This window comes from Terrapene carolina, unplaced genomic scaffold (genome assembly GCF_002925995.2).
Source record: "Terrapene carolina triunguis isolate 2854851 unplaced genomic scaffold, T_m_triunguis-2.0 Scaffold34021, whole genome shotgun sequence".
Taxonomy (NCBI): Eukaryota; Metazoa; Chordata; order Testudines; family Emydidae; genus Terrapene; species Terrapene triunguis.
In genome coordinates this window covers 1,805,458-1,828,952 of record NW_020698372.1, presented here as the reverse complement: position 1 = coordinate 1,828,952, position 23,495 = coordinate 1,805,458, and the positions used below count along the sequence as shown (strand labels likewise).

Genomic DNA, 23,495 nt, shown 5'->3' with positions numbered 1-23,495 from the left:
CACAAGAGTATTATGCTTGCTGCTAAACTAGGAGATGCAGGGAGAAGAACTGGAATACAATACGGCTTCCTATGCTCTGACTTTAGGGAAGAAATCCAGCTTCTAGTAAGAACATTCCATAGATTTCAGAGCTGCCTTGAGTCAGTGGTGGGGGATACATCTTCAGTCAACACCCAGCAATCTTCAGGAGGAGGAGGAATTATTTGGAAGAGAGAAATTGTTGAGCAAATATTCTCCCAGTTCTGTTCTGTTCCTGAGCTTTTAAAAATCCATTTCCCCTCTGGCCTTATGATAAAAGTGGAAGCATACCTTTGCTTCCATTTCCAAAAGAGAAGTACTTGCATTCATGGATGGTAACTGAACTGTTGATAGGTTTCCTAAAGGTTCATTCTAAAATTTGAAAACATCAGCAGTTGAGGTTAAAAACAACCCATGTCTATGCATGCTTAAAAATATAAATCTTCTCTTCTGATTTTTCGACAGCACATGAGAGCACTTTTCTTCACAGTGTCACCCTCATTTCCAAACCAAAGTCATTCCTTTGGCATAAATTCTTCCACCAAACCTTCTTGTTCCTTACTTTCCAACAAGGACATGCCCACATCTCCAGTACTGTTCACACTTGTGTCTCCGTTGCTCCTGGTCTCCTCAGGTTTGTGATGTGCAAAAGTGTATGGCTCACTGTCCCTCTCTGGGCAGAATGGGAGTTCCTCAGAGTTTGATATTTTAGTGGTTCTCTTGAAAGAGATGGGAGGTGGAGTAGGTGGTGTGTCACCCACAGGCCCATCAAAAGGCCGGTACACATCTACCTCTGGATTGACTGATCCATTGGATTCCTTCAGCAAATCTCCATAGACCATGGCATCATCAATGACTGCATAGACATGGGAGTCATTGTCCTGCCTCCTCTTTTTGAATAAGCCCTGTCTTCCAGGCATATGGGTATTGATGTTGGCATTGTATGTACCCACTCCAGGATTCTGGCTTTCCTTCTTCCTGTTATAAAATGAAAATTAACAAGTGAGAACCACTGTAAATCCATATGTTACTTGTGTATTTAAACTCTGTAAGGCAACATCCACTTATTTTTATATTTTATATTTAATTATATTTCCATCAAGCCTATGCCTCAAGTATTTTCTCTGCAGGGCAGCAGAGCTTGTTCTCAAGTAGTAAAGGAGTTTACAGTTAGAAACATTGCCCTAGGACCAAGTGCCCCAACTTTTTACACCCAAGATAGTGAAAAGTCCTACAATTTTCTAGCTTGTTTCAAAGGAGATGATTTTGCAGAGCTCTAGTTACCACCTAGAACATCTTCATTACAGTTTACAAATGAGGACCCAAATCCTGCAAACACTTAATGTGCACAAGTAGCCTCATTGGCTTCATCTGAGTAAAGTTATGAGTATTTGCAGGGTTGGGTTCCTTCTTTCAGGGCTCAAATTTAATTAAAACTACTCCTCCCAGGCCATGAAAACCAAGAGAGAATCTTCTAGGGCTAGAAGCTGGATGGATCTGAATGATTTTGGCCTTTTTCTATCCCACTCTCTTGCAAGTATGTACTAAAGAGGTTTTCAGTTTGTATCGTCTGTAGACAGTAGCTACCTATAACTATGAGAAACATTACTGACTCATCGTAATGTGACTTCCTTAAATCACCCAGAATTAGGAAATCAAATCTGCTCCTGACTGAATGCTGCGCAACGCATTGATACATAAACTGACTGACTTGTTTTATGAGATATCAACCGGTAAAGGGAGGGGGACAGTTATGCATCCGAAGAAGTGGGTTGTAGCCCACGAAAGCTTATGCTCTAATAAATTTGTTAGTCTCTAAGGTGCCACAAGTACTCCTGTTCTTTTTACTTGTCTGAATAGTGACTGTACAGCGCTTTCAGGGAAAGCAGCCAAATTAACTTGGAAACCTTTATTGAAGTTCAGGTGATATATACCTTAATACATTCAAACAAATGCCAGAAGTCTATGCTAGTGCAAAGTGCATTAGTAAAGTGATCTACAATATTGTTGCAAGAGTCTTAAGCTTTTTAGCTGCAACCCGTTGGGCCTCTCTATCCTACACCTTTCACTGCACACTCCAGACCCTTCAAGGGCCACCTATCCAATATGTTAAATAAGAGGAATGGTACCCCCTGGCAAAATTGCTTCTTAATCTGCCTGAATCCGCATCTTGAGTAATGAACATACTTCTTCCTAGTGCAGCATATGATGATTCCGATAATTGACAGCGCTCCAGCCACACCAACTACCACAGCAATTATCACTGACAGATCTATATAAAAAAAAATAGATACAAGGAAGAGAAATAAAGTCATTCAACAATATGCAACCACAGTTAACCTATTGAAATCTAGCTGCCATACTTGACTTGCATCATTGCTGCTTAACATACCAGGTCTGCGCAGAGAATCAGCCAGTTCTTTTGCTTCTACACTTACTTACATCTGATTGACTGATTAAACACAAGTGTGAAGAGGAAGGAAAAAGGATCCAACAGCAAAGGAGTGAAATAACAGGATCATTTCATTAACTCTCCTTCAACCTATTTAAAGATGTACAAAACAAAAACAAAAAGCCACCCGACAAATCTTTAAGGTGCCATAAATGAAAGCCTCACAAAAATCAATCAATCAATCAAGCAGGTCAATGTACCCAGGGTGCAGGAGTTTATAGAAATGGAGCTATAGAAGTTTTCTTTTTGTTTTAATTCAGTAAAAGTTTAAAAAAGAAAAAACACATTTAAAAGAACTAAGTTTACAGGCAACCAAGTGTGAACTAAAGAGGAAAAGAATTAGAGGTTCATTAGAAGGTGATGTAATCTGTTCTAATCTGCATTGCCAACTCTTGCTCTAGGCCTCAAATCTGTACGCACATGCACAGCTATGAATGCAAGTACTGCCATTGAGCTGAATGGGACTACTTGCAGAAATAAGGGTTTTGCATGACTGGGGCCTTGGAGCTGAAGAATAAGGTGCACTAAATTTTATCCTGACAGGCAGGATGTTCTTGTAGATTGGACACATGAGTTGGAGCAAGGAACTCCCAAATCCTAATCCTAGTTCTGACATTGAATGAATCTCAGCGGAGAGGCACTTCTTAGGCTAGGTCTATACTACACAGCTTTTAGCAACATGGCTGTGTTGCCACAGCCGTGCTGCTAAAAGTCACGCAGCGTAGATGCGGTTTGTCGGTTCTCCTGCCGACAATGCCCTGTTCACACTGGCACTTGTCGCGGCAAAACTTTTGTCTTTTGGTGGGGTGGGGTTGGGGGTGGGAGGTTTAACACCTCTGAAAGACAAAGGTTTTGTTGTTCAATTGCCAGTATAGACATAGCCTTAGAAGCAAGTGTGACGGAGAACGTGTCTTTGAACCACACAATATGCACTATCTGGAGGTGCACAGGAAGAGTCATTATTGATCTCAGTTTGCCAGATGACTGAAAATTCAATGGTGACTTTTTATCAGCAACCACAGAATTGACACTTGTCAAGCAGACCATATGATAGCAGGATTTAATTTTGTCTTTATATGGGTATACAGTCAGAGGTAATGCTTTAACTATTGTACACTCTGAAAATAAGTCCCAGACTCTTAAGTGAGTCTCTCTATAAACCTACCTTTCAGTATAGACCATTGACTGTTCATTAATATGGAGAGTAGCTTAAAAACCCCCACTACATTTGTTTTTCTACATGATATTTAAGATGTTGTTTTTTTAAATAAACATACCCAGAAGGCACACAAAGATCAAGTGACATTTTAATTCCCAAGGTCACAGACCTAGGTTTGGTATACATTACCAACATATGTCAATAGAATTGTCGCTCAGAGGTGTGGAAAATCCACACCCCTGAGCAATGCAGTTATACCAACCTAATTCTCGATGTAGACAGAGCTATGTCAAAAGGAGAAGTGCTACGTTGACATAGCCCTGTCTACATCGGGAGTTAGGTTGGTATAATTATCGCCTCTCGGGGAGGTGGAGTACCTACACCTGCACCAACGGGAGAAGCCCTCCCGTCAGTGTAGGTAGCGTCTTCACTATGTGCTACAGCTGCAGCGCTGTAAGTGACCTAATCATACAATTTTACTCATCCAAGAAGTTCTTACTTATGTGAACTCCCAAACATGAGTAATCAAAGATTTATTACATACTGCAGGCCTCATTTCCAGCGGAGAGAGTAGTATTTTTACAGTACATTGTGTGTCTTTCATTTAGAAAGATCCTCCTTTACAAACCTATTTTCCTAGCAATTAGTTCCTGAGTTCACGTCCACACACACACACACACACACACACACACCCTCTGGTAGATGTATGGCACTACTGTGTACAACAATATAGGCAGATGGATATGACTCTCAAATTTGCTACCACTGGTGCTTACCCATACATGATAGATACCAGAGTTTGCAGCAGAGCTTTGAAATTGAGGAGCACAGTATACTATGTTGATGATGATATTCTGATTTCAAAGAATAATATTAATCAGAAAAAAGTGTGGTCTAGTCTGAGGAGAGGGCAGGGCACCAGGATCTCCTGAGTTCTAATCCTAGCTGAAAGATTCCTTCTGCAGCTTTAGGCAAAACACCCAGTCTCTGCCTGAGTTTCCCCATCCTTAAAAATTAGAGTAATTAAATAGTTATTATTTACCTCATAGCACCATTGCAACGATTAGTTAATGTCAGTAAAGTGATTTGAAGATTAAAAGTACTACATAAGTACTAATGATATTCATTGTACGAAATATCAGAGACAGAAGTCAATAACATACTTTGTTTCTAGAGCAAGGAAGGTTTTCCAAATTCATAAGCAAATTTTAATCTATGTGGATGGACTGGGGAGAATTAGGGCAATAAGAACAAAACACTAGATGTAGACAATTACTGATGTCTGGGGGAAAAAAATCTTCTAAAGTACATGTTTATGGCTCTCAAAGATTTTTGAAGTTCGGGTATTTCAAAGTGCAGGGATTTTATGATTAATATTAATTAGGAGTAATATTAGTAGCCATTCCAGAAAAAAAATCTGTGCCACATTTTCTCATCGATGCTTGTTAAAAAGCAGAGACAGACAGAGACACAATGTGCATTTAATATGTACCTTCATTATTTACACAGTGCCAAAGCATGCCAGGTCTTTTACAGACACACAAGATAAGTTTCTATACCAAGTAACGTACAGATTAAGGCCCCACTTCTGCAATCAGATCCATGTGACTGTAAGGATCCATTAGTCCTGACCAGATCAGATTGCTGGATTTGTGCCTAACTAGCCATCCTACAAAGAGGAAAGGCAGTTGGAGGAAAGGATACAAAGATTTTAAGAAGTCCTTACCCATGTGTCACTCTGTGGGTTGTTTGCCAATCTTAAACATGTGCGTTGTTTTGCTTTTCAGTTATTAAATACACACGGTGACTTCAGGATTATTTCAGACTTCTCCCAATGCTTAAAATGATTACCAAACTTAGGTAGCAAAGACTGACTTAATAAAAAGCTCCAAGACTCAGGGAACTGATTCTAGGTATTGTCCTTAATTTTATTTGAAAATTTTTTATGACTGTACAGTGGATTATTTGCTCTAGGCCCTGATCTCTTAGGTCCGATAGTGATGATCTGTGTGCAGCCCTATTGAAATTAGCACATCCAAATACCAATGTTCAGACTTGGAGTCTAATCCCACAGGAGGCTGCAGCTCTTTTGTCCATCTTCAATTAAGAAGAGAACATCCTTCCCTTACTTACTTTTGAGCTAAATATACCAAAGAGGAAACTGAAAAACAAGACTGATAATGCAATTGAAAACATCTAATTATATATATATATATATATATATACATACATACACACACACACACACACACACACATATACACACATATACACACATACATACATCTAAATGTTCTTGAATATGGTGTCTGAAATACAGATTGGTCCTTAAATATCTTGGAATTTATACATCAAGTTTTACATTCTCTGTTTCAACTAAATTCAGAATCATATCTCACAATTCTGCTACTTCAATCTCTTCAGCATTTTAACACTTTCTACTTCTTTTGATTGTTTCCTAAGACAATACATCCAAAAAAAGAGAGGATCCTGACAGAGTTTAGGCATCTGATGCTGTATTCTACAAAATGTAGAAAAAGCTGCAGTTTTGTAAAGCTGCTGAGAAGCATCTCTCTGTACAACAAATTGATGAAGCAAATAGTCTACTAGTACATCCACACCTGTGTACAGAAAACACCAGAGCATCCATACTGCAGATCATTATCCTCCCTCAGTACAGAAAGACAGTGACAACTCACCTGTCTTTTGTGAGACAAATGTCACCCAGAACTGCAGGCTCAGCTGTTTCTTATTCACGGGGTTACAGTTAGAGATGTTTACCCAGAAGTGGTGATACATATGCAGGGGCTCAGGAAGCAGCTCATCTTCACGGCGCACAGTTTCTTCAGCCTTTGGTTTCTGTTCCTTTATGTTGACATAGGCACGCCCTGTTTCACAAGTAATGTCCATCCGCTCCTTCAAGAATGCTAAGCGAGCAACTTGCTTACTGGGGACTGTGATGTTCCAGGACACGGAGACATAAGGAGGCAAACCCTCGAACCAGTTAGGGGTCTGTAGGTAAACTTGAGCTTTTGGGTCTGGGGTCACAGTGAAGATACATTCTTCTGTAGTATGGGAAGAGAGATTGTATACATAGTATTGCCAATGCTCTTGGCTTTCTCTTTAAATACATTACTTAGCCACTCTTTTCTAAAATAAAACATGCATCACTTACAATGGTGACTAGGGAGTCACACAGAAAAATCACAGTATCTCATTAGTAGTAACACATGTCACTTATAACCATTTTTGTGTAACACAGTTATAACATGGTTTACCTGCAGGATTTCCCTCATAACTACCCACCCACAACTCCAAGGCCTGGTCTACATTGGTGGAGGGAGAGGGGGGTGTCGATGTAAGATACGCAACTTCAGCTATGGGAATACCGTAGCTGAAGTTGACATATCTTATTCCGACTTACCTCCCGTCCTCAAGGCGCGGGATCGACGGCCGCGGCTCCCCCGTCGACTCCGCTACCGCCACTCACTCCAGTGGAGTTCCAGAGTCGACGGGGAGCACATTCGGGGATCGATATATCGTGTCTTAACGAGACGCAATATATCAATCCCTGATAAATCGATCGCTACCCGCCGATACAGCGGGTAGTCTGGACGTAACCCAAGTCTGAAGTTTTTATTCCCTCCTTACAGAGGCAAAACTCCCCATTGATTCAAAGGAAGCTTTGCTCAAGTAATGACATCGGAATTGGATGCTAAGAAATTTAACTTCTGTTATTTTATTATCAGATGTACAATGGTTATTTGTTAATGGATATATTGAAGGAGTTGGGGAATGGAGTGAGGGAACAGACCTCCAACTTACCTTTAATAAATGGCACAAAAGACATTTTCAGATCCTGATTAAGAGAATCATTGAGAAATCCTCTGCCAAATGTTTTTAGGGATATGGTGATATTGTCTCTCATCTGAATCTTTTCAATGGATCCACCAGGACAGAATATACCAAGGTTTAACTCCTTTCCCTTGGCGGTGCTGACAATGCTGTAGCTGTAACTTTTATTGCACCTCTGCTCTTGGATGTGTTGTTGTAGCTTCAAGGACGGAGAAATTATTTCCACATTGATCTCTTCTGGAGCCAACAGCTTCCAAGTAAACTTATCCAGCCGAACTGGGAGCTGGGAAATAGCCCTGGGCACAGTGAGGTCATAGATCTTCTTTTGGCAGTATCTGAGATCCCAACAGGCTGCAGTCACAGAGACACAGATTATAGCTATACTTTTCACATTGAGCAGAGCTATTAAAATGAGGTTTTACTATGTGCTAGAGTGGTTAGGTCTGGTATTGGGGATATATGTGCTGAAAGACATTCCCCATTAGCTCTGGTCCTGTGAGGATGCACTATAGAGTACATCCATATAGTCATCTTCAGGGCCGCCCGGGGGGGGGGGGGGCAAGTGGGGCAATTTGCCCCAGGCCCGGCAGGGGCCCCCCACGAGAATATAGTATTCTATAGTATTGCAACTTTTTTTATGGAAGGGGCCCCCGAAATTGCTTTGCCCCAGGCCCCCTGAATCCTCTGGGCAGCCCTGGTCACCTTTCCCCACTATATTTTCCATAGTAACCATTAATAAAATGAGTGTTTCTCCTGACTGTTACAGGGTATTAAGGGAAACCAAGAAATACAAATGCACAGAGTTTGCCTGATGGCACTTGGTCAGCACACAGGATATTGTCTTCCCTTCACCATTTGTCTACACACTTCATGGGATTTTCCATAGAATTGTGTAGACATCTGGTATAAGAAGCATGGATGCCACCTGCCCCATGTTTGAAGGAGAGCTTTGCTACAGCTCTGTCCTAAGACAGGTTCCAGTGCTAAGCAAGAAGCTTCCCTCTCACTTGCTTGTCTTCCATGTGCTAGGATTGAATTTTTCCAGAAACTAGCTATGCTGTTCTTTTCTGTTACCAAATCCCTACATCTTAAACACAAACTGGTTTATTTACTGACTTACTGTACCAACCACCTATTTGTTCAGCGCCTGTCTGCAAGCCAAACCACACTTAAACACAAATGAAAGACAGGATTTACAAGCCTGAACCTTCAGTAGAATACTGCGGAAATGAGAACATGTAGAACCCTTCTGTAGGTAACAAAATACAAGGCTCTTGTCATACCTATGGTTTTTTCAGCTGTGATGCTCAGATGCTCCAAATCATAACACAGGAAGAAAATCCCGTACATGGTGCCTGATGTTAAAGTTACATTACGTTCACAGGTTCTAGGATCTTTACAGATCAAACATTCTGGCTCAAACGGCAACGGATGCCCACTGTGTGGTGATTTTGGCTGTATGGTTATACTTATGTCCCTCTCTCTGCGTAAGTCAATCAAGTATGTTACATCTGAAATGGGGGGAAAAAAAAAAAGAATTCGATCAACACAGCAATTAAATAAATGTGGTGAACTGGAACCTCATCCGATTCCTCTCTTCTCCAAAAATCAGATGTTGGACTTATCTTTACATTAGCTAGGAAAGCATTATTTACTTTTTACACCATTGAATTAATACAAATAACTGTTCTTCTGGATTAGGCCTGTTATAACAAAGTCCAGTTCCACTTCCTATCCTTTCCAGCTTCAGAAGGATCATATGTAGAGCTGAGTAAACAGCTGATATTTAGTTTCGGTTCTGGGGAAAAAAAATCAGATCATTTTGAAACAAAACTGGAACTTTCCAGTTTCAGTCACCGAAACACAAAACACACACAAAAAAAGTGTTCGACCCACAGGAAAAGAAATGTCGTTTTGAAACATTTCATTTTGGAAATGTCAATATGGTTCATTCTGAAAGTGTCAAATGTTTCAATATTTCCAAAAGATTTTTCTTTTTGGATGAAACTTTCAGCTGACTTTGATATGAATTTGTGAATAGCTTTGATGCCCCTCCAAAGTGTATTTTTAGCAAATTTATTATTTGCCAAATCCCCCCCCTCCGCCCCCACATAATCTCATGTATGCTAGTCCCTTCTGAAAAGGCCATGCAAGAATATAAGGAGCTTGCTATAGAAAATTCTTTAGGTCACAACTATAGTATTCACAGTATGTGCTATAGAATGGTCATAAAAGACCAGTGGATTGGGCATCAGACTGAGTCAGAAGTTCTGGGTCCTATTGCCAGCTCTGTCAGACTTGTTGTGTGACCTTGAGCAAGTAAAGTCACCTTTCTGTGTCTCAGTTTCCCCACCTGTAAAATGGAGATAATGCTTTCTTACCCATGTAAAGTGGTTTGAGATCTGTGGATGAAACTTGCTGAGTAAGTATGGAGTACTGGTACTATGTAGCTCATTAATTTCATTTCTCTATATTACATACCATAAACTACAGCAATACTGTTCTGATGTTACTTTCACAAAGGACTAAAGTACTTTTCTGTGATGTTTACATTTTGGGTTTGTTTGTTTTTATTTTAAACCTTAAAAAACAAAATTGAGAATGAAGAACTCGGGAGATAGTGGTACATTTTTTTCTGAGTACTATGTGATCCTCTGTTTGATGGTTAAGATGCTGCTTGTTAAAGGATAACTAGGGATTAAGTCAGCCAGGTGGTTTTGCATTATTGCAGGAATCAAAGTCAATGGGTCCAGATAGCCAATCACCTGTACTTAAACAATACAGGTGTCAATTCCTTTGAAGTTTTACCCCCTCTGATCAACATGGCAGCTGGTAACTGGGCCAGGGGAGATGGGAATCCAAATGGGGAAAATGAAATGGTTTGGGAGAGCTTAAAAGAAAGCCTCAGTCCAAAAGCTGAGAGAGGCAGGATCGGCAGGAATGCAGATGGAACCCTGATCCTCAGAAGTGGAGGAATGGTGGATGGTGAATTTAGGCTAAGTGGGGCCTCCCTAAATTAAGGGAATTGCATGTAGGCCTTTTGTTGTTTTAGCCCTTTTCTCTGAATGCTATGTTCCTGTGGATAAATAGTACTTTGTTTTCAAGAAGCTAATTGGAGTCATTGCTTTTTCATACTGATCACAGCTTCTGAAGAGAGTTTTTTTGCAGGAACCAAAACCAGCTGGACCTGCCAGGAAACATGGTTGGCAAACAGTGGTGCTGTAGTCTCAAAAGCCAGGCAGAAAATTGGGCGAATCATGGGATTCCACCCTGAGAGGAGTGCAGGTACTAGGCCTGTCACCTGAAAGGGGTCCCAGAGAAGGACAGAGAGATGGGTCAAAAAGTACTGCTCATGCTGAGCCACAACCGAGAACTAATGGCCATTAGAACTGATGATTGTTTTGAAATTTTGAAAAATTGAAATGAAACTTTTGCAAAAACAGTTTGCTAAAGGTTTTCTACATTTTTTGACCAGCTCTACTGGTCACACACTAGTGATTTGAAATGGAAGAGTTCTCATTTCTCAGATTTACATCGATTGCAAGGTTGTCTTCACCCCCCATTTACAAGCATATCAGACAATTTAAGTTTCTTCAGCTTAGCTGTACAAAGCTTAGCTGAACAAAGTTGTCTGGTTGCCCAGAGTCTATTCGGAATCAAGCTCGGCCAACAAAGTCCAAAGAGAAGGGGAAACGGCCAAATATGGTAAATTTGCAAAATAGTTAAAGTTTATTGAGATCATATAGTTTAAAAGAGGGCCTCTCAATACTTATTTCTTTAGATCGGACATTTAAAATGCACACATGTACAAAGCTGTGAGCAACTAACTATAATTTAATTTACAATAACCACTGAGCACTATCAATATTAGAGCTCTGCGAGCATTGGAATTTCCATTCCATGAAAAAATTGGTATTTTTGAAGTCTTTTCGTTCTGAATCAGAAAAGAGTTGGAAATGTCAATTTTTCTATGGAACAGAAGTTTTAGAAAATTCTCTTTTGAGAGAACCGAAATAGAGTTTTTCAAAAGAAAACTCCAGGCAGAGAACAGGGGGAGTCCTCCAAGCAGGCAGCTGGTTAGCTGGGGAGCCTGTAAGCTGGACAGCCTGCCTGGTTTCCATCAAAAGTGCGGATGGAATTGACATGTTCACATAGAACATTTCGATTCTGTAGAATCATTTTCTGACAGAAAACTGTTTCACTGGAAAATTCACAGCCAGCTGCAATAAATACAAATATATTGACGACACCAACTAGCAGCCTTAAATAATCAAAAGTTGGTATTTAACAATCTGCCTCAGACAGCAAACATGAAAAAAAAAATAATCCAGAAAAATTGTCTGTCAGCCCCCACAACAGACCTTTATCCTTCACCGAAAACCCTATCACACACAAGATTTCTGCAGAATGCCTGGTCATCAAATATGGGCTATTCTGGGGGGTGGGGAGCAAGCTCCAGAGTCCCTGGGCCCTCGCAGAGAATGCCCTGCCAATAGCCCCCCTCTCTTTTATAAAGAGCCCAATCCTGCTCAAACACCTCTGCTGGCTGTAGCTGTGTTACTATGGCATTGGGAGTTAAGCAGTCTCTCAGTAGGTAGGATTCCAGGCCATTTGTCTTTGCAGGTCTATGGCACACACAGGGACTATAGGCTTTTTGTAAGAGACTTGTGCTTGTTTTTAAACCCAGAGAACACTGTTCCTTTTCAGAATGCCAATCATCTGAATGCTCTAGGGATGTGTCTGTGTGTGCCTCCAGCGGGAGTAAAGAAAGGCTTTTTCCCACTGCTCAGGAAGTGTCATGATATATGGTAAATGATAGATAGAGCTAGGGAGGTGTGACTAACCGAAGAGGACTGGGACTACTTAGTCTTATTGCACCTATTTTTGGGCCTCTTCCATTAACTGCAAGATAAGAGCCTCAGTTTGTGAGGTCCCACACAATGTTTTCTAAATGGAAATCAAAGGGGAAGAGAATTCTATTAAATGTGGCTTTTTGCTGCATTTGCCCTGACAGACAGCAACTACTTTCTGTTCAATTCAGTCTAATTTTTGAAAAGCTATTATTCAGTCACAGAAAGCTTGTAAGGTTCTGCTCCCTTAAGGTATGAGCTACTAGACTGGTTTAGTAGTAAAGCAATCAATTAAACTCCTCTCAAGGGATAGAAGCACTGTGGTTAAGCAACTCCTCTGGCCAATTGAGTGGTACCATTGACAGACTCCAAAGGTGGTCCTCAACCAGAAGGATAAGTGGCGGTGACGCAGGCATTGAGGATGTGCATATACGAGCTGAGCACCTACATCAAGTATGGACTGAGAGGCCTGCATTTTCAGAGGCACTGCACAACCACAAGACCCACATAAGGCGGCTGTGAGCATTTAGTACTTAATCAGGCAGCTTACTTAGGTGCTCAACATTGTGTAGGCAAAATCTGAAAATTTGAGTCATTGTGCATAAAAGTGGGGCCATTACAAAAGGTGGGTGAGCAGCATTATCCCCATTGTATATATGGGAAACTGAGGCACAAAGAAAGAGACACGCCCAAGGTCACACAGTAACTCAATGGCTCAACAGGAAGAGAATCCAGGTCTCAACTCCCAGTCCAGTGCCCTAACCACCAGGTCATGCTTCCTCCATGATTTGGATCAGCTGTATGTTGTAGCACAGATACGATATTTGTTTCTAATTGAGAACAGCTACATATGTTTCCCTGGCACCCCACTGTAAGCATTGCAGACAGGAGTAAAACTTGTCCAAGTGTTTGGGATGCCTTTAGAACATGCAGATATCAATCTTTTTAATCTGGAAGTTAAATGTGGTTCTAATTAGTTTCTCATTACAGAGACAAAAAAAATCAACACAGTTTCAATAGATCCGATGCGTAAGAGGTATCTGGAGCCTTTGAAAGAAAAAATTATATAAAACTACGCATGAAATCCACAAAAATCCCCAGAGAAACCACTGTTCTTATTTAAACCCAGGAGATTATTTGCATTTTATAAAATACAAGAGCCAGCAAGGATTTTTAGGTTAACATCTGGTCTGCAGGACATAATGCATTAAAGTTCCACGTTACTGTCCAAAATATAAAAGATGGATTAACTGAATAATGCTTTTACTCAATTAGGGTTTCAAGACACATTGTACACTGAATATAAGCAAACATGCTTTGTCAAACATGAACTTCCTCTGAGGATTTGAGGAATTTGCTGCTCACGAATGGAGACAGATTAAAGGTTAAATCATACCCCAGGAACCAAAAAGGGGCACTGCTGATGTGTCACAATCACTACTGTGATAAAGTTCCTCCTCTACCTTGGTGGGTCCTGTGCTTATTGGCGGATTTTGCTAGCCTCAGAGATCTTCCTGTGTCTGATCAGGAGTTGGGCGGTTTTGGGGGGAACCCGGGCCCGCCCTCTACCCTGGGTTCCAGCCCAGGGCCCTGTGGACTGCAGCTGTCTAGAGTGCCTTCTGGAACAGCTACACGACAGCTACAATTCCCTGGGCTACTTCACCATGGCCTCCTCCCAACACCTTCTATGTCCTCATCACAGGACCTTCCTCCTGATGTCTGTTAACACTTGTACTCCTCAGTCCTCCAGCAGCACGTCCTCTCACTCCCAGCTCCTTACACACACCTCACTAACTAGAGTGAGAGCCTTTTTATACCAGGTGTCCTGATTAGCCTTAATTAATTCTAATAACTTCCCAATTGGCTACAGGTGTCCTAATTAGCCTGCCTGCCTTAATTAGTTCTAGAAAGTTCCTGAGTGTTCTGGAATAGTCCCTGTTATCTTACCCAGGGAAAAGGGACCTGCTTAACCTGGAGCTAATGTATCTACCTTCGACCACTCTCTTGTAGCCATCTGGCCTGACCCTGTCACACTACCTAGATGCAGGGCCGGCTCCAGGGTTTTGGCCGCCCCAAGCAGCCAACAACAAAAACAAAAAAAAAACAAAAAAAAAAAAACCCCGATCACAATCGCGATCTGCGGCGGCAATTTGGCGGGAGGTCCTTCGTTCCGAGCTGGAGTGAGGGACCGTCCACCAAATTGCCGCCGAATAGCTGGACCTGCCGCTCCTCTCCGGAGTGGCCGCCCCAAGCACCTGCTTGACAAGCTGGTGCCTGGAGCCGGCCCTGCCTAGATGGATCACCTCTAGGGTGAATCCATTTCAGCTTTGTTCCCTGCGGAGATGGCCTGCTAAAATTAGCAGCAGCTGCAGTGATGGTTTTGCAAAGTGGACTTCTATCCACTAGCATTTGTTCTTAACTCACCAACTCATTTTAGCCAGACAACTATTTTTTTCTCTCTGCCAACAGGAGCTGAAGCCAGACCACCTACAGATAAATAACTTTATAGCTCATTATTACTTGCACCATCTAGCCTCCAGTTACAGGATTATTATTTTTAATACAGGCAACAGTATTATAAGTCATTTCCTCTATCAAGTGGTTCCACAGGGCTGCACTTTACCCAGAAGTATCAACTTACATTAACCTGTGATTTTGAAGTTACTGTAGGTTAAGAGTAATTTAGCTCTGTTTAAAAAAAAAAAAAAAAAAAAAGGACATTCCTACATATATAGGTATCTATATGTCTAGATTTCCAAGTGGCTTCCTCTGACCAGTTAATATAACACCTGGATTGAGCTTCATGTCATCTTGCTCTCATTCATGCCCCTATTTTGGCAAGGTATCATGTACTCAGAGGTCCTCTACAACCTGGATCTAGTTTAAAAAACAAAACAAAAAACAAGGGAGCGTCATCAACATGCTGACAGCACTACAGCCAATACACTTCACTGTCTCCTACAGCAGCTCCCGGTACACAGAGCAGTCTGGGTGACAAAAGAATTCTACAAGAACCCTGCACTAGAGCATAGGTGCTGAACATCCACCAGCAGCCCCACCAATCACTGCCTCCTGCCCGCCACGATCAGCCGTTCTGTGGCGTACCGGAGGCACTGGGAGGGGGAGGGAGCAGAGCAAGGGCAGGATGCACTCAGGGGCAGGGCAGGGGTAGGAAGAGGTGGGGTGGGTGTGGAGCCTTGGGGTAAGGAATGGGTGGGGACGGAGCAGGGGTCAAGCACACCAAACTCCCCCCCTTCCCCTGCGGCTCATTAGAAAGTTGGCGCCTCTGTGCTATAGAGCTGGCAAAACTACCCATAGTTACCCTGGGCATCTTCCTAAAGGTTCGAGCCATTCAAGCACACCTCTATTCACCTCAATCAAGATTCACAGTTGAGTCAACACAACCTCTATGGGAGGCCCGTCTGATTCAAGGCTGCTGATAGAATTAAAAGAATCAGCATCTACGCCTCCTAGCAATGGACAAAGGTAAGATCAGCCAAACAAGACCAGTACAGTAACCATATGATATCCTGGCTGAAATCCGTATTGCCAAAATTTAAGGAAATCAGAGACCTCCACACCTTTCCCACCACCTTTTTGATACCACCCCCATACCAGAAAGTTAGAGACAGGGATGTAATTGGAAAAATCACCACCAACAAACAATGGGCTCTTTAGCAAGGATGAAAATTTCTCTCTTGAGTAATCTTAGCAGCAACTACTTACGGAGCTACTGATCTCTCCCAATAATGGTCCCTAAACTTCATGCTTTCTTTAAAAAAGCAAGAAAGAGACATGGATCCTTTTTGGAGGTTATAAACTGCAGCGGTCCAAGCCCCCAAATACCTCCATAATAAACTCACTCAAAAAATGTTGTTTGCGCTACCTACAGGTATGCCCTATCATGGAGGCAAATCATATCCAATCAATTAGTTTTATCCATAAAGTAGTTGGAAAATTCTTCACAGTGAATAAACATGGGCCCTATTTTTAAGTAGAAGGCATCTCACATTAGCTAACTTGCTTGCTACCGGTAACAGTTCCACTGATCTGTTCCTCAAAGCAGGGATTTTATCTTACTGTATGAGCTATATTCTGTACATCACCAACCACGTGTTGAATGAGGACAATCACCACAACCTCATGGATGGTGGAGAACATGAAAGTTTTCTTAGCCTTCCCTATTGCATGGCTCTTCCAGAAATTCTCTGTTATAATCAGTCAGACTCCAAATGCAGTTTCCACACCATTTGTGCGGTAACTGCTTCCCCACATGCTTTGAAAGACATAGATCGTATCAAAATGACCCATGAGGATGGCATAAAGGGAGAGGAAATTTAGGAGACCTATTGATAGTCAAGTATAAGAGATAGTTATGATGTCCTACAAGCCCTGACAGAATGGCCCACTCTCTGTGTTCTACCTCACAGAATTCTGAAATTAAATAGGCCAATGAAGTAGGTGCATCACCATGATGTACCTGGCCTCTGTCTGAAGTAGGCAATAATGCCAGGACAACAACAGTTCCCTCCAATATGCCTTTGAATTGGGACTCGGAGAACCAGAATTTGCCCACCTCTATACATTGAGACACAAACCAACAGGTCAGTACTATTCTTATCATGGAGACCATGATATCCTAAACTAAACCAACAGTCATCTACATAAGTACACAAGAACGGCCACATTGGGTCAGACCAAAGGTCCATCTAGCCCAGTATCCTGGCTTCCGACAGCAGCCAATGCCAGGTGCCCCAGAGGGAATGATCAGAACAGTAATCATCAATGTTGATATAGCAAGGACAAGGTGTGCTGACTCTAACATGATAGACAAGAAGTTGGTCTATACCAAGAGGAACTGTGAGGTAGAATGGGGCACCCCATATCCCCATCACATTTTCTGTGATAACCCTAATTTGGGACTCACAAGAGGGCACACTGTTGGATACAAGTGTGGAGTGGGAAAAGGTCCTTTGTACAAAGTCAGATGACAACAGAATGGTTATACCATCTCTCAAACTCTTCCTTGGCTAATATTGAGCCAGCAACCATCTAGAGACAAATAGAATAAAACAAATTCAAACACATACACCCTCTCTCCCCACCCCCATCATCATCATCCAGTCAGGGCACCTCCTCTATTCTGAAATCATGGATGTTGCTAAGTCATGTTAGCTACAGATCTTGCATTCATTTGTTTACTCATAAATAGATAGAACCACAAAATCCCTGTAAATGTACTCTAGAAAGCAGTCAACACACCTAATCTAAGAGTCTCTGACCCTTAATGTCTCTGGTACTTTCAGAAACAAATTATAGTCACAATAAAACAAGAAAAGAACATTTAAATTCCATGCAAAGAATATGAAGCATCAGACAAATTAAAAAAAAAAAAAAAAAGGAATTATCTTATTATCTTTAACACAATTCATTATATTGTCTGAATATTATAGTAGTCTCCAAAATGTTGGATGTTGATCCTATACGTTGTATGGACAGCACAGTTTGTTTTTTTTTAAGTTACACCTTTAACGTTATCGGAACATATTCTCTGTAACTAAGTACACATACAAAGCGGACTCTTTTTCTAGTGAGGTAAGTTTAGATTAGTAGGCATACAGTGCAATAAAAACAGGATTTAGATTTTTAAAAGCACTTCATATTGGCCTAACAGGGCTTCCACTGAATTCAAGGATTCCATTGAAAGCAGAATTAAGCCAACACAGAGTACTTTTGAAAATCACAGCTGATCTCTTCAAGTGTTTGAGTTTCAGAAACTGATTCCACTTCTTCCCCAAAAGAGCAAAGATTTCTGCAAAGTTGTTAAAGTTTCTTGTGCTTTGCAGACAAGGACAGGTTTCCCTCTAAAATCATTCACTGTGAAAAAGGCCATGTGCTCCTCTGTGATAGGAAATTTCAATCAGTGTTTTAAATGGAGTTCTTTATATTGACCACTAAAACCATTAAGGATAGTCTGTTTAATATCCAGTAGTATGGGCCACAACCCCATAGATTTTAGCAACAGTTGGTCAAACAACTTATTCTGTTTTAGATGCTAACAGTTGATGTATGTGTTATTCCAATCACAGTTGGAGATTAGAAGATACAAAATGACCTGGATAACCTAGTCTGAGTGACAAATGGCATGATATAGGAGAATGCCCTGCACATTCACATAGTCCTACTAGTAGAGGGACAACATCCAGATAAAAGTAATCTTGCTTATTACCCTACTGGAAGGTTCTCAGATATCATGGTAATGGGCACTGTACAAGGACTTGCACAGACTAGTAAAAAAGTCCTTATTTATATTACTAAATATAATCTAGGATTAAAAGTGAAATAATTTTTAATATCCAATTTACTTTCAACGCTCTTGCCATTGGTTTTCATTTTATTGAGCTTGATCAGTTAAACTGGTCGGTTTATGCTGTAGTGAACTCCAGTCTCTGGCTCTCATGTACTAGCACAGCGCTGCTGTGTTTGGCTTTCCAACCCTGCAGCAAGTTATGAAAGTGTTTGAGTCAAATAAAGGAAAATAAAATTGCACGACTATGTCTAAAAAGGACCTTGATTTCTATACTGAAACACATTGCAGGACTAACCAGTTCACTTAAGCAAACGGGAGTCTTTCCACTGACTTCAGTGAGAACTGAATCAGGTCCCAAGAGAGGGGATGTACTGATTACTGAAAAGTTGCCTCCGGCGTAGTTACTGTGTACAGAATGCAAGATATGACATTACAGACAATTTAAAAGAAAGATTTCAGTTACTCAATACATGTAACACAGAACATGTTGAAACAGAAGTGGGGGGTCTTAATTTGCTTTTGTTTTAAAAAATGCAGTGTAAATTTGTAGTACCTTTTACCCCTCCTTGCAGATTAGGGAATATGGTTAACCTTGCTGTAATGAAACCCCCCTGGCATCCAACGCAGTACCACAGACCTCTCAATGTTGCTTAGCAACCTGCTTGCTTAAACTCATGTTGCGTCCAAAGTTCAAAGATTCCAACAGCAGCCAGTCAGAAATAGTATTCTCTACCAAAATCACTCTGTGTGTAGCTCAACCCCAATGTTTATAAACAAAAGCAGGAAGCCTACTTTCATGTGATCTTTTTGCCCAGTTTACATTAACAAAAGAATTGAGAAAATGAAATAATCAGCATAAAGAGGGAATAATGGACAAGTGGCTACTTACTCTCTTCATTTTGAGGATGTTGAACTACAATCTGAAAAAGCAGACTGAGGATCCCAGGGTTCTGATCATCATGATCGCAGCCCTGCAGGGACAAGTTGAAATTGCCAGGAATATTGGCAGGTTGTTTGTCACTCAGTTTCAAAACCTCAGGGCTACTGTACAATGCAGGTAAGTAATACTCCACCCTTTCCTCTTTCCTTTCACAGTTGGAAAGGCTATAGTTGCGGAAGATGACACTGGATCTAAGGTTAGAAGGAACAACAAACTGCCATGTCATGAGCTCATCTTCTGGGAATCCCAGTGGGTAGTTGGCAGACATTAGGGTTGCTGACGTCTCTCCTTTAAAAGTAGATTCAATAATACACAACCCTATTATAGAAAAAAATAAGGTGCCATTAAAGAAGATACATATTCACATGCACAGTACAGTACAATAGCAATGGACAAACAGTACTTTCAAATAAAAAAGCCTTTAATATACATCTCAGCAATAGGCTAAATAGAAGAAAACGGAGTGCATATATTGGAGTTGGTGATGTCGATTCACAGAGAAAGTAAAGAATCTGCTCTTGTTGTTGGCTTAGAGTTCAGCTCCAAAACCACAGGCCTGTCTACCACATGAGTGAAGGATCCAACTTTCAGCTTGGCTCCACAGGAGAATGTGTGTGACTTGTATAATTGTGTTTACTTACACTGCCCCTCTGAATTTCATGTACAATATCACAAGTGAAAGGACATTCAAATCACTGGAGAACTTAAGTGTAGTGGTTTGAGTCCAAGGATTTAAGAGCTCTAGAAAGAGTACACAAGGCAAAAGTCTCAAATATGTAAGGCAGTAGCTGAATCCCGGCCATAGACAGCCTTGTAACATGCCTGACATGTGAATTAAAAACTAACTCCCTGACTAAGCAGGCGTCAGTGCAGAAAGCAAAATGCAGAAGAACTACTAATATATTCAGGACTCATTGCTGACCAGCAGCAGCAAGGAGGACAACACCCTGTCTACTCAACAGCTAAAACTAGTGGTACTGCACTGGTGATGAATTACATATCTGATTTTTGCCTGTGTAGATGCACCTATGTTGTGTGTCTGAAGCAGTTTCCAACCACAACTAATGCTGACTGAGGCATTCAGGTAAAAGGTGGGAACGTCTCACAACCAAAAGGTATTTGTTTGAGCAAGGCACTGAGGGCTCCATCCTTTGCCATGGCTCTTACAGATGAAAAATCCAATTGTGCAAGTTTCACATTACGGAATGGGCTGAAACAGACTATTATGCATATGCAAACATGAGCAGGCAGGCTGATGTACCTTCCAGACATCCTTCTTCCAGTTTCCTAAACTGCAATGTAAGCCTGAGGAGTTCAGCAAGTTATGAAGAAAGAAGCTGTTAAAATAGACTCAATAGCAGTCTTCATCCATTCTCATCATTTTGTTATTCATATGTTTTTACTGTTTTGCAAATACTTTTGGTTTGTTTTTAAAATCCTATAAAGTCTCAATTTAAGAAGAGTTTGGATAGTACTGTTTGATTCACAAATAGAAACATCACTTTCATGATTTTTAGTTCAATCAGTTCACCTAATAATTATGAAATGTAAGAGGACAATCTAAAAACCTTTTTTAAAAATAGGATAACTACAAGAAGGGAGAGGGAAGTAAGTAAATTAGAGTAATTACAAAACTAAAAGTTGATAGCAAGGATCTCTGAAGCAAGGAACATGACTGAGTACTGGAAATATTTCAGTTGATTTTAATAAGATGGGACTAAGGTGTGAGGAGGTAGAGAAAATAGGAAAGTACTAATGATTAGACCTATATTGCCTGTGATTTTTAGTTTTGTGATTTTTTTCCTGTTTCAAGTTAACCAAGTACAAAGATTAAAAAAACCTTTTGCAAGCTACAGGAGCTAATTATAACTGCAAATAAATAAGTAAATAGTATACTGTACCTACTTTTTATGGAAGATCTGTTTGCTATGTTAAAGCCAGAGGTGGTGAGATCTGAATTCCATGGGAGCTGTAAAGCCATGACAACTCCCCCCTGCACCTTGACCCGAGACACTGAGCCATTTCTGCAGAAGGTTCCAATGCTGACTCTGGTAGTGTCAATACAGCTGCTGATACTGTAAGTGATTAAATCTGGACAAGTGTCTGTGGGCCCAATCTGCCTTAACCATGGTGTAGAAAATTTCAGTTCAAGTCCAACCTTCTTATTGGCTTTCACATCCCAGATGTAGGTCCTGTTAAGGCGAGGCAGTGCGGATGGCTGAAGATGAACATCTCCAAAGGGGCACGGGCCTGACATACAATCTAAAACAGACACACACAAAGCAGGTGCACAAACCATGAACAGTTGAGGAACTTGCTGTTTTCCTCCCCCCACTGTGTTCAGATTTTTCTATTAAATTATACCTAAATCCCCACCACCACTTAAATTACAGTGTGCAACATACCCTCACTGTTTTAACAGCTAGCAAATCAAAGCAAACAGTTTAAGACATGAAATTACATACACTGTACACTTCCCTGCAGGCCTCTTGAGAAAGCTGGAACAGTATTGACAACCTTGGGTGTTCAAAAACCATAAGTCAGGCCCCCCATAATAATGGGATTCATTATCTTTTAAGTCAGATTTTGAAAAACAAGTACATTTTGGGTTCTTTTGAGACTTTATAGTTCATGTTTTCAATCTTTCCTCCACATCCATGAGGGCAAAAAATGCTCTTTTTAAATGAAAGCTGAGATTCGTGACTTCAGGAACTGGGGCATTTAAGAAAAACATCAAATATAGCAAGACTCTTGACACAATCATAAGAGTTGGCAACACTGCTTGAGTGTTTGAAGCACCTACAAGACTTGCCTCTGAAATCGTGCTGCACAGAGTGCGCTACCAGGCATCCAGAAGGGACTGGTGTACCAGAGCACTCAGGGACATCCTGCAGTGGTTGGTTACAATATTTCAATTGCATGGTAGTCAGGAAATGCCAACTTACAGCTTCCACATCAATCCTGCCCCTTGTTTATTTTGTCACGAACTGGATAATTATAGGTAAGGCTAGTAACATCATTATTATATAAGACAACCTTAAACTAATACCCTATTTTCAGCTGTTTACAAAACTTTACCAATCTTTAACCATATAGGCTGAAATTTTCCATGCCAGATGACTGTCTCGGGCTGAATTTTTCTGGAAAATTTCAGCCAAAATGGTTCAGCCGTTTCTAAGACCAAAGGGCAAAATATGTTGTTTTTCCCCCCATGTTAAAAAAATCTGGCGAACTTTTTTTTTGAAATCCTCTAGTACCCCCATGCTTTAGACCAGCAACTTGAAGTTTGGCAAGGGAGTGGCCTTTCTGTCAGAGCTGTGCCTTCTGCCCTCCCATGAAAATCTACCCAAATTTGACCAAATTATAAGGCTTTGAATAACTGTAGTTTGGGCATGCTTGGTAGAGACTTGCTAGATCTTAAAAGCTACAGTCCGCAAAGATTCTGTCCTCACTGAGTATGCTCCAACCCCTCACAACTCCTAGTGTTGACGGACTGTGCACACACCCTCTTCACAGAATAAATGAGCTTGTGCCAGCCCAGGACCACCAGGCCACAGAAGGACTTTCTCTGAAGTAATTGCTCCAGATCAGGGTGGGGCTGGGCATTGTGCTCTCCATGACCCGTTGGCTGGAAACATTCACTGTCTCTTGTTTGAATGCAGAGGGGTGTGAAAGGAGTATATTGGGACTAGGGGTCTGGTGAGATTGGGACTGGAGGGAGTGGGGGAGGAGAGAAATGGGGACTGGGGGATGAATGGCTGAGCAAAGAGACTGAGCTGGTGTGGGAGGGCAGACTGGGACTGGGAGCTAGTGAGAGAAAAGCAGGGAGGACAATGAAGCCAGATAAGGCACTGGGGCAGGGCCCGCTCCAGCATTTCTGCCGCCCCAAGCAAAAAAAAAAAAAAAAAAAA

At 41.2% G+C, this 23,495-nt stretch overlaps 1 protein-coding gene across 1 annotated transcript in view; it reads right to left on the bottom strand.

Annotated features, from left to right (window-relative positions):
• Window positions 1-533: 533 nt before the first annotated feature.
• The window catches only part of LOC112117871 (CUB domain-containing protein 1), a 24,692-nt gene continuing 1,730 nt past the window's right edge, over window positions 534-23,495 (bottom strand). Inside the window, exons 2-8 of the mRNA XM_024215971.3 lie at window positions 21,490-21,846; window positions 19,534-19,902; window positions 8,768-8,995; window positions 7,455-7,835; window positions 6,329-6,694; window positions 2,206-2,290; window positions 534-996 (exon numbers count right to left, since the gene is read on the bottom strand). Of these exons, the coding sequence (XP_024071739.1) occupies window positions 534-996; window positions 2,206-2,290; window positions 6,329-6,694; window positions 7,455-7,835; window positions 8,768-8,995; window positions 19,534-19,902; window positions 21,490-21,846 (2,249 nt within the window). The remainder of the gene's footprint in view (window positions 997-2,205; window positions 2,291-6,328; window positions 6,695-7,454; window positions 7,836-8,767; window positions 8,996-19,533; window positions 19,903-21,489; window positions 21,847-23,495) is intronic.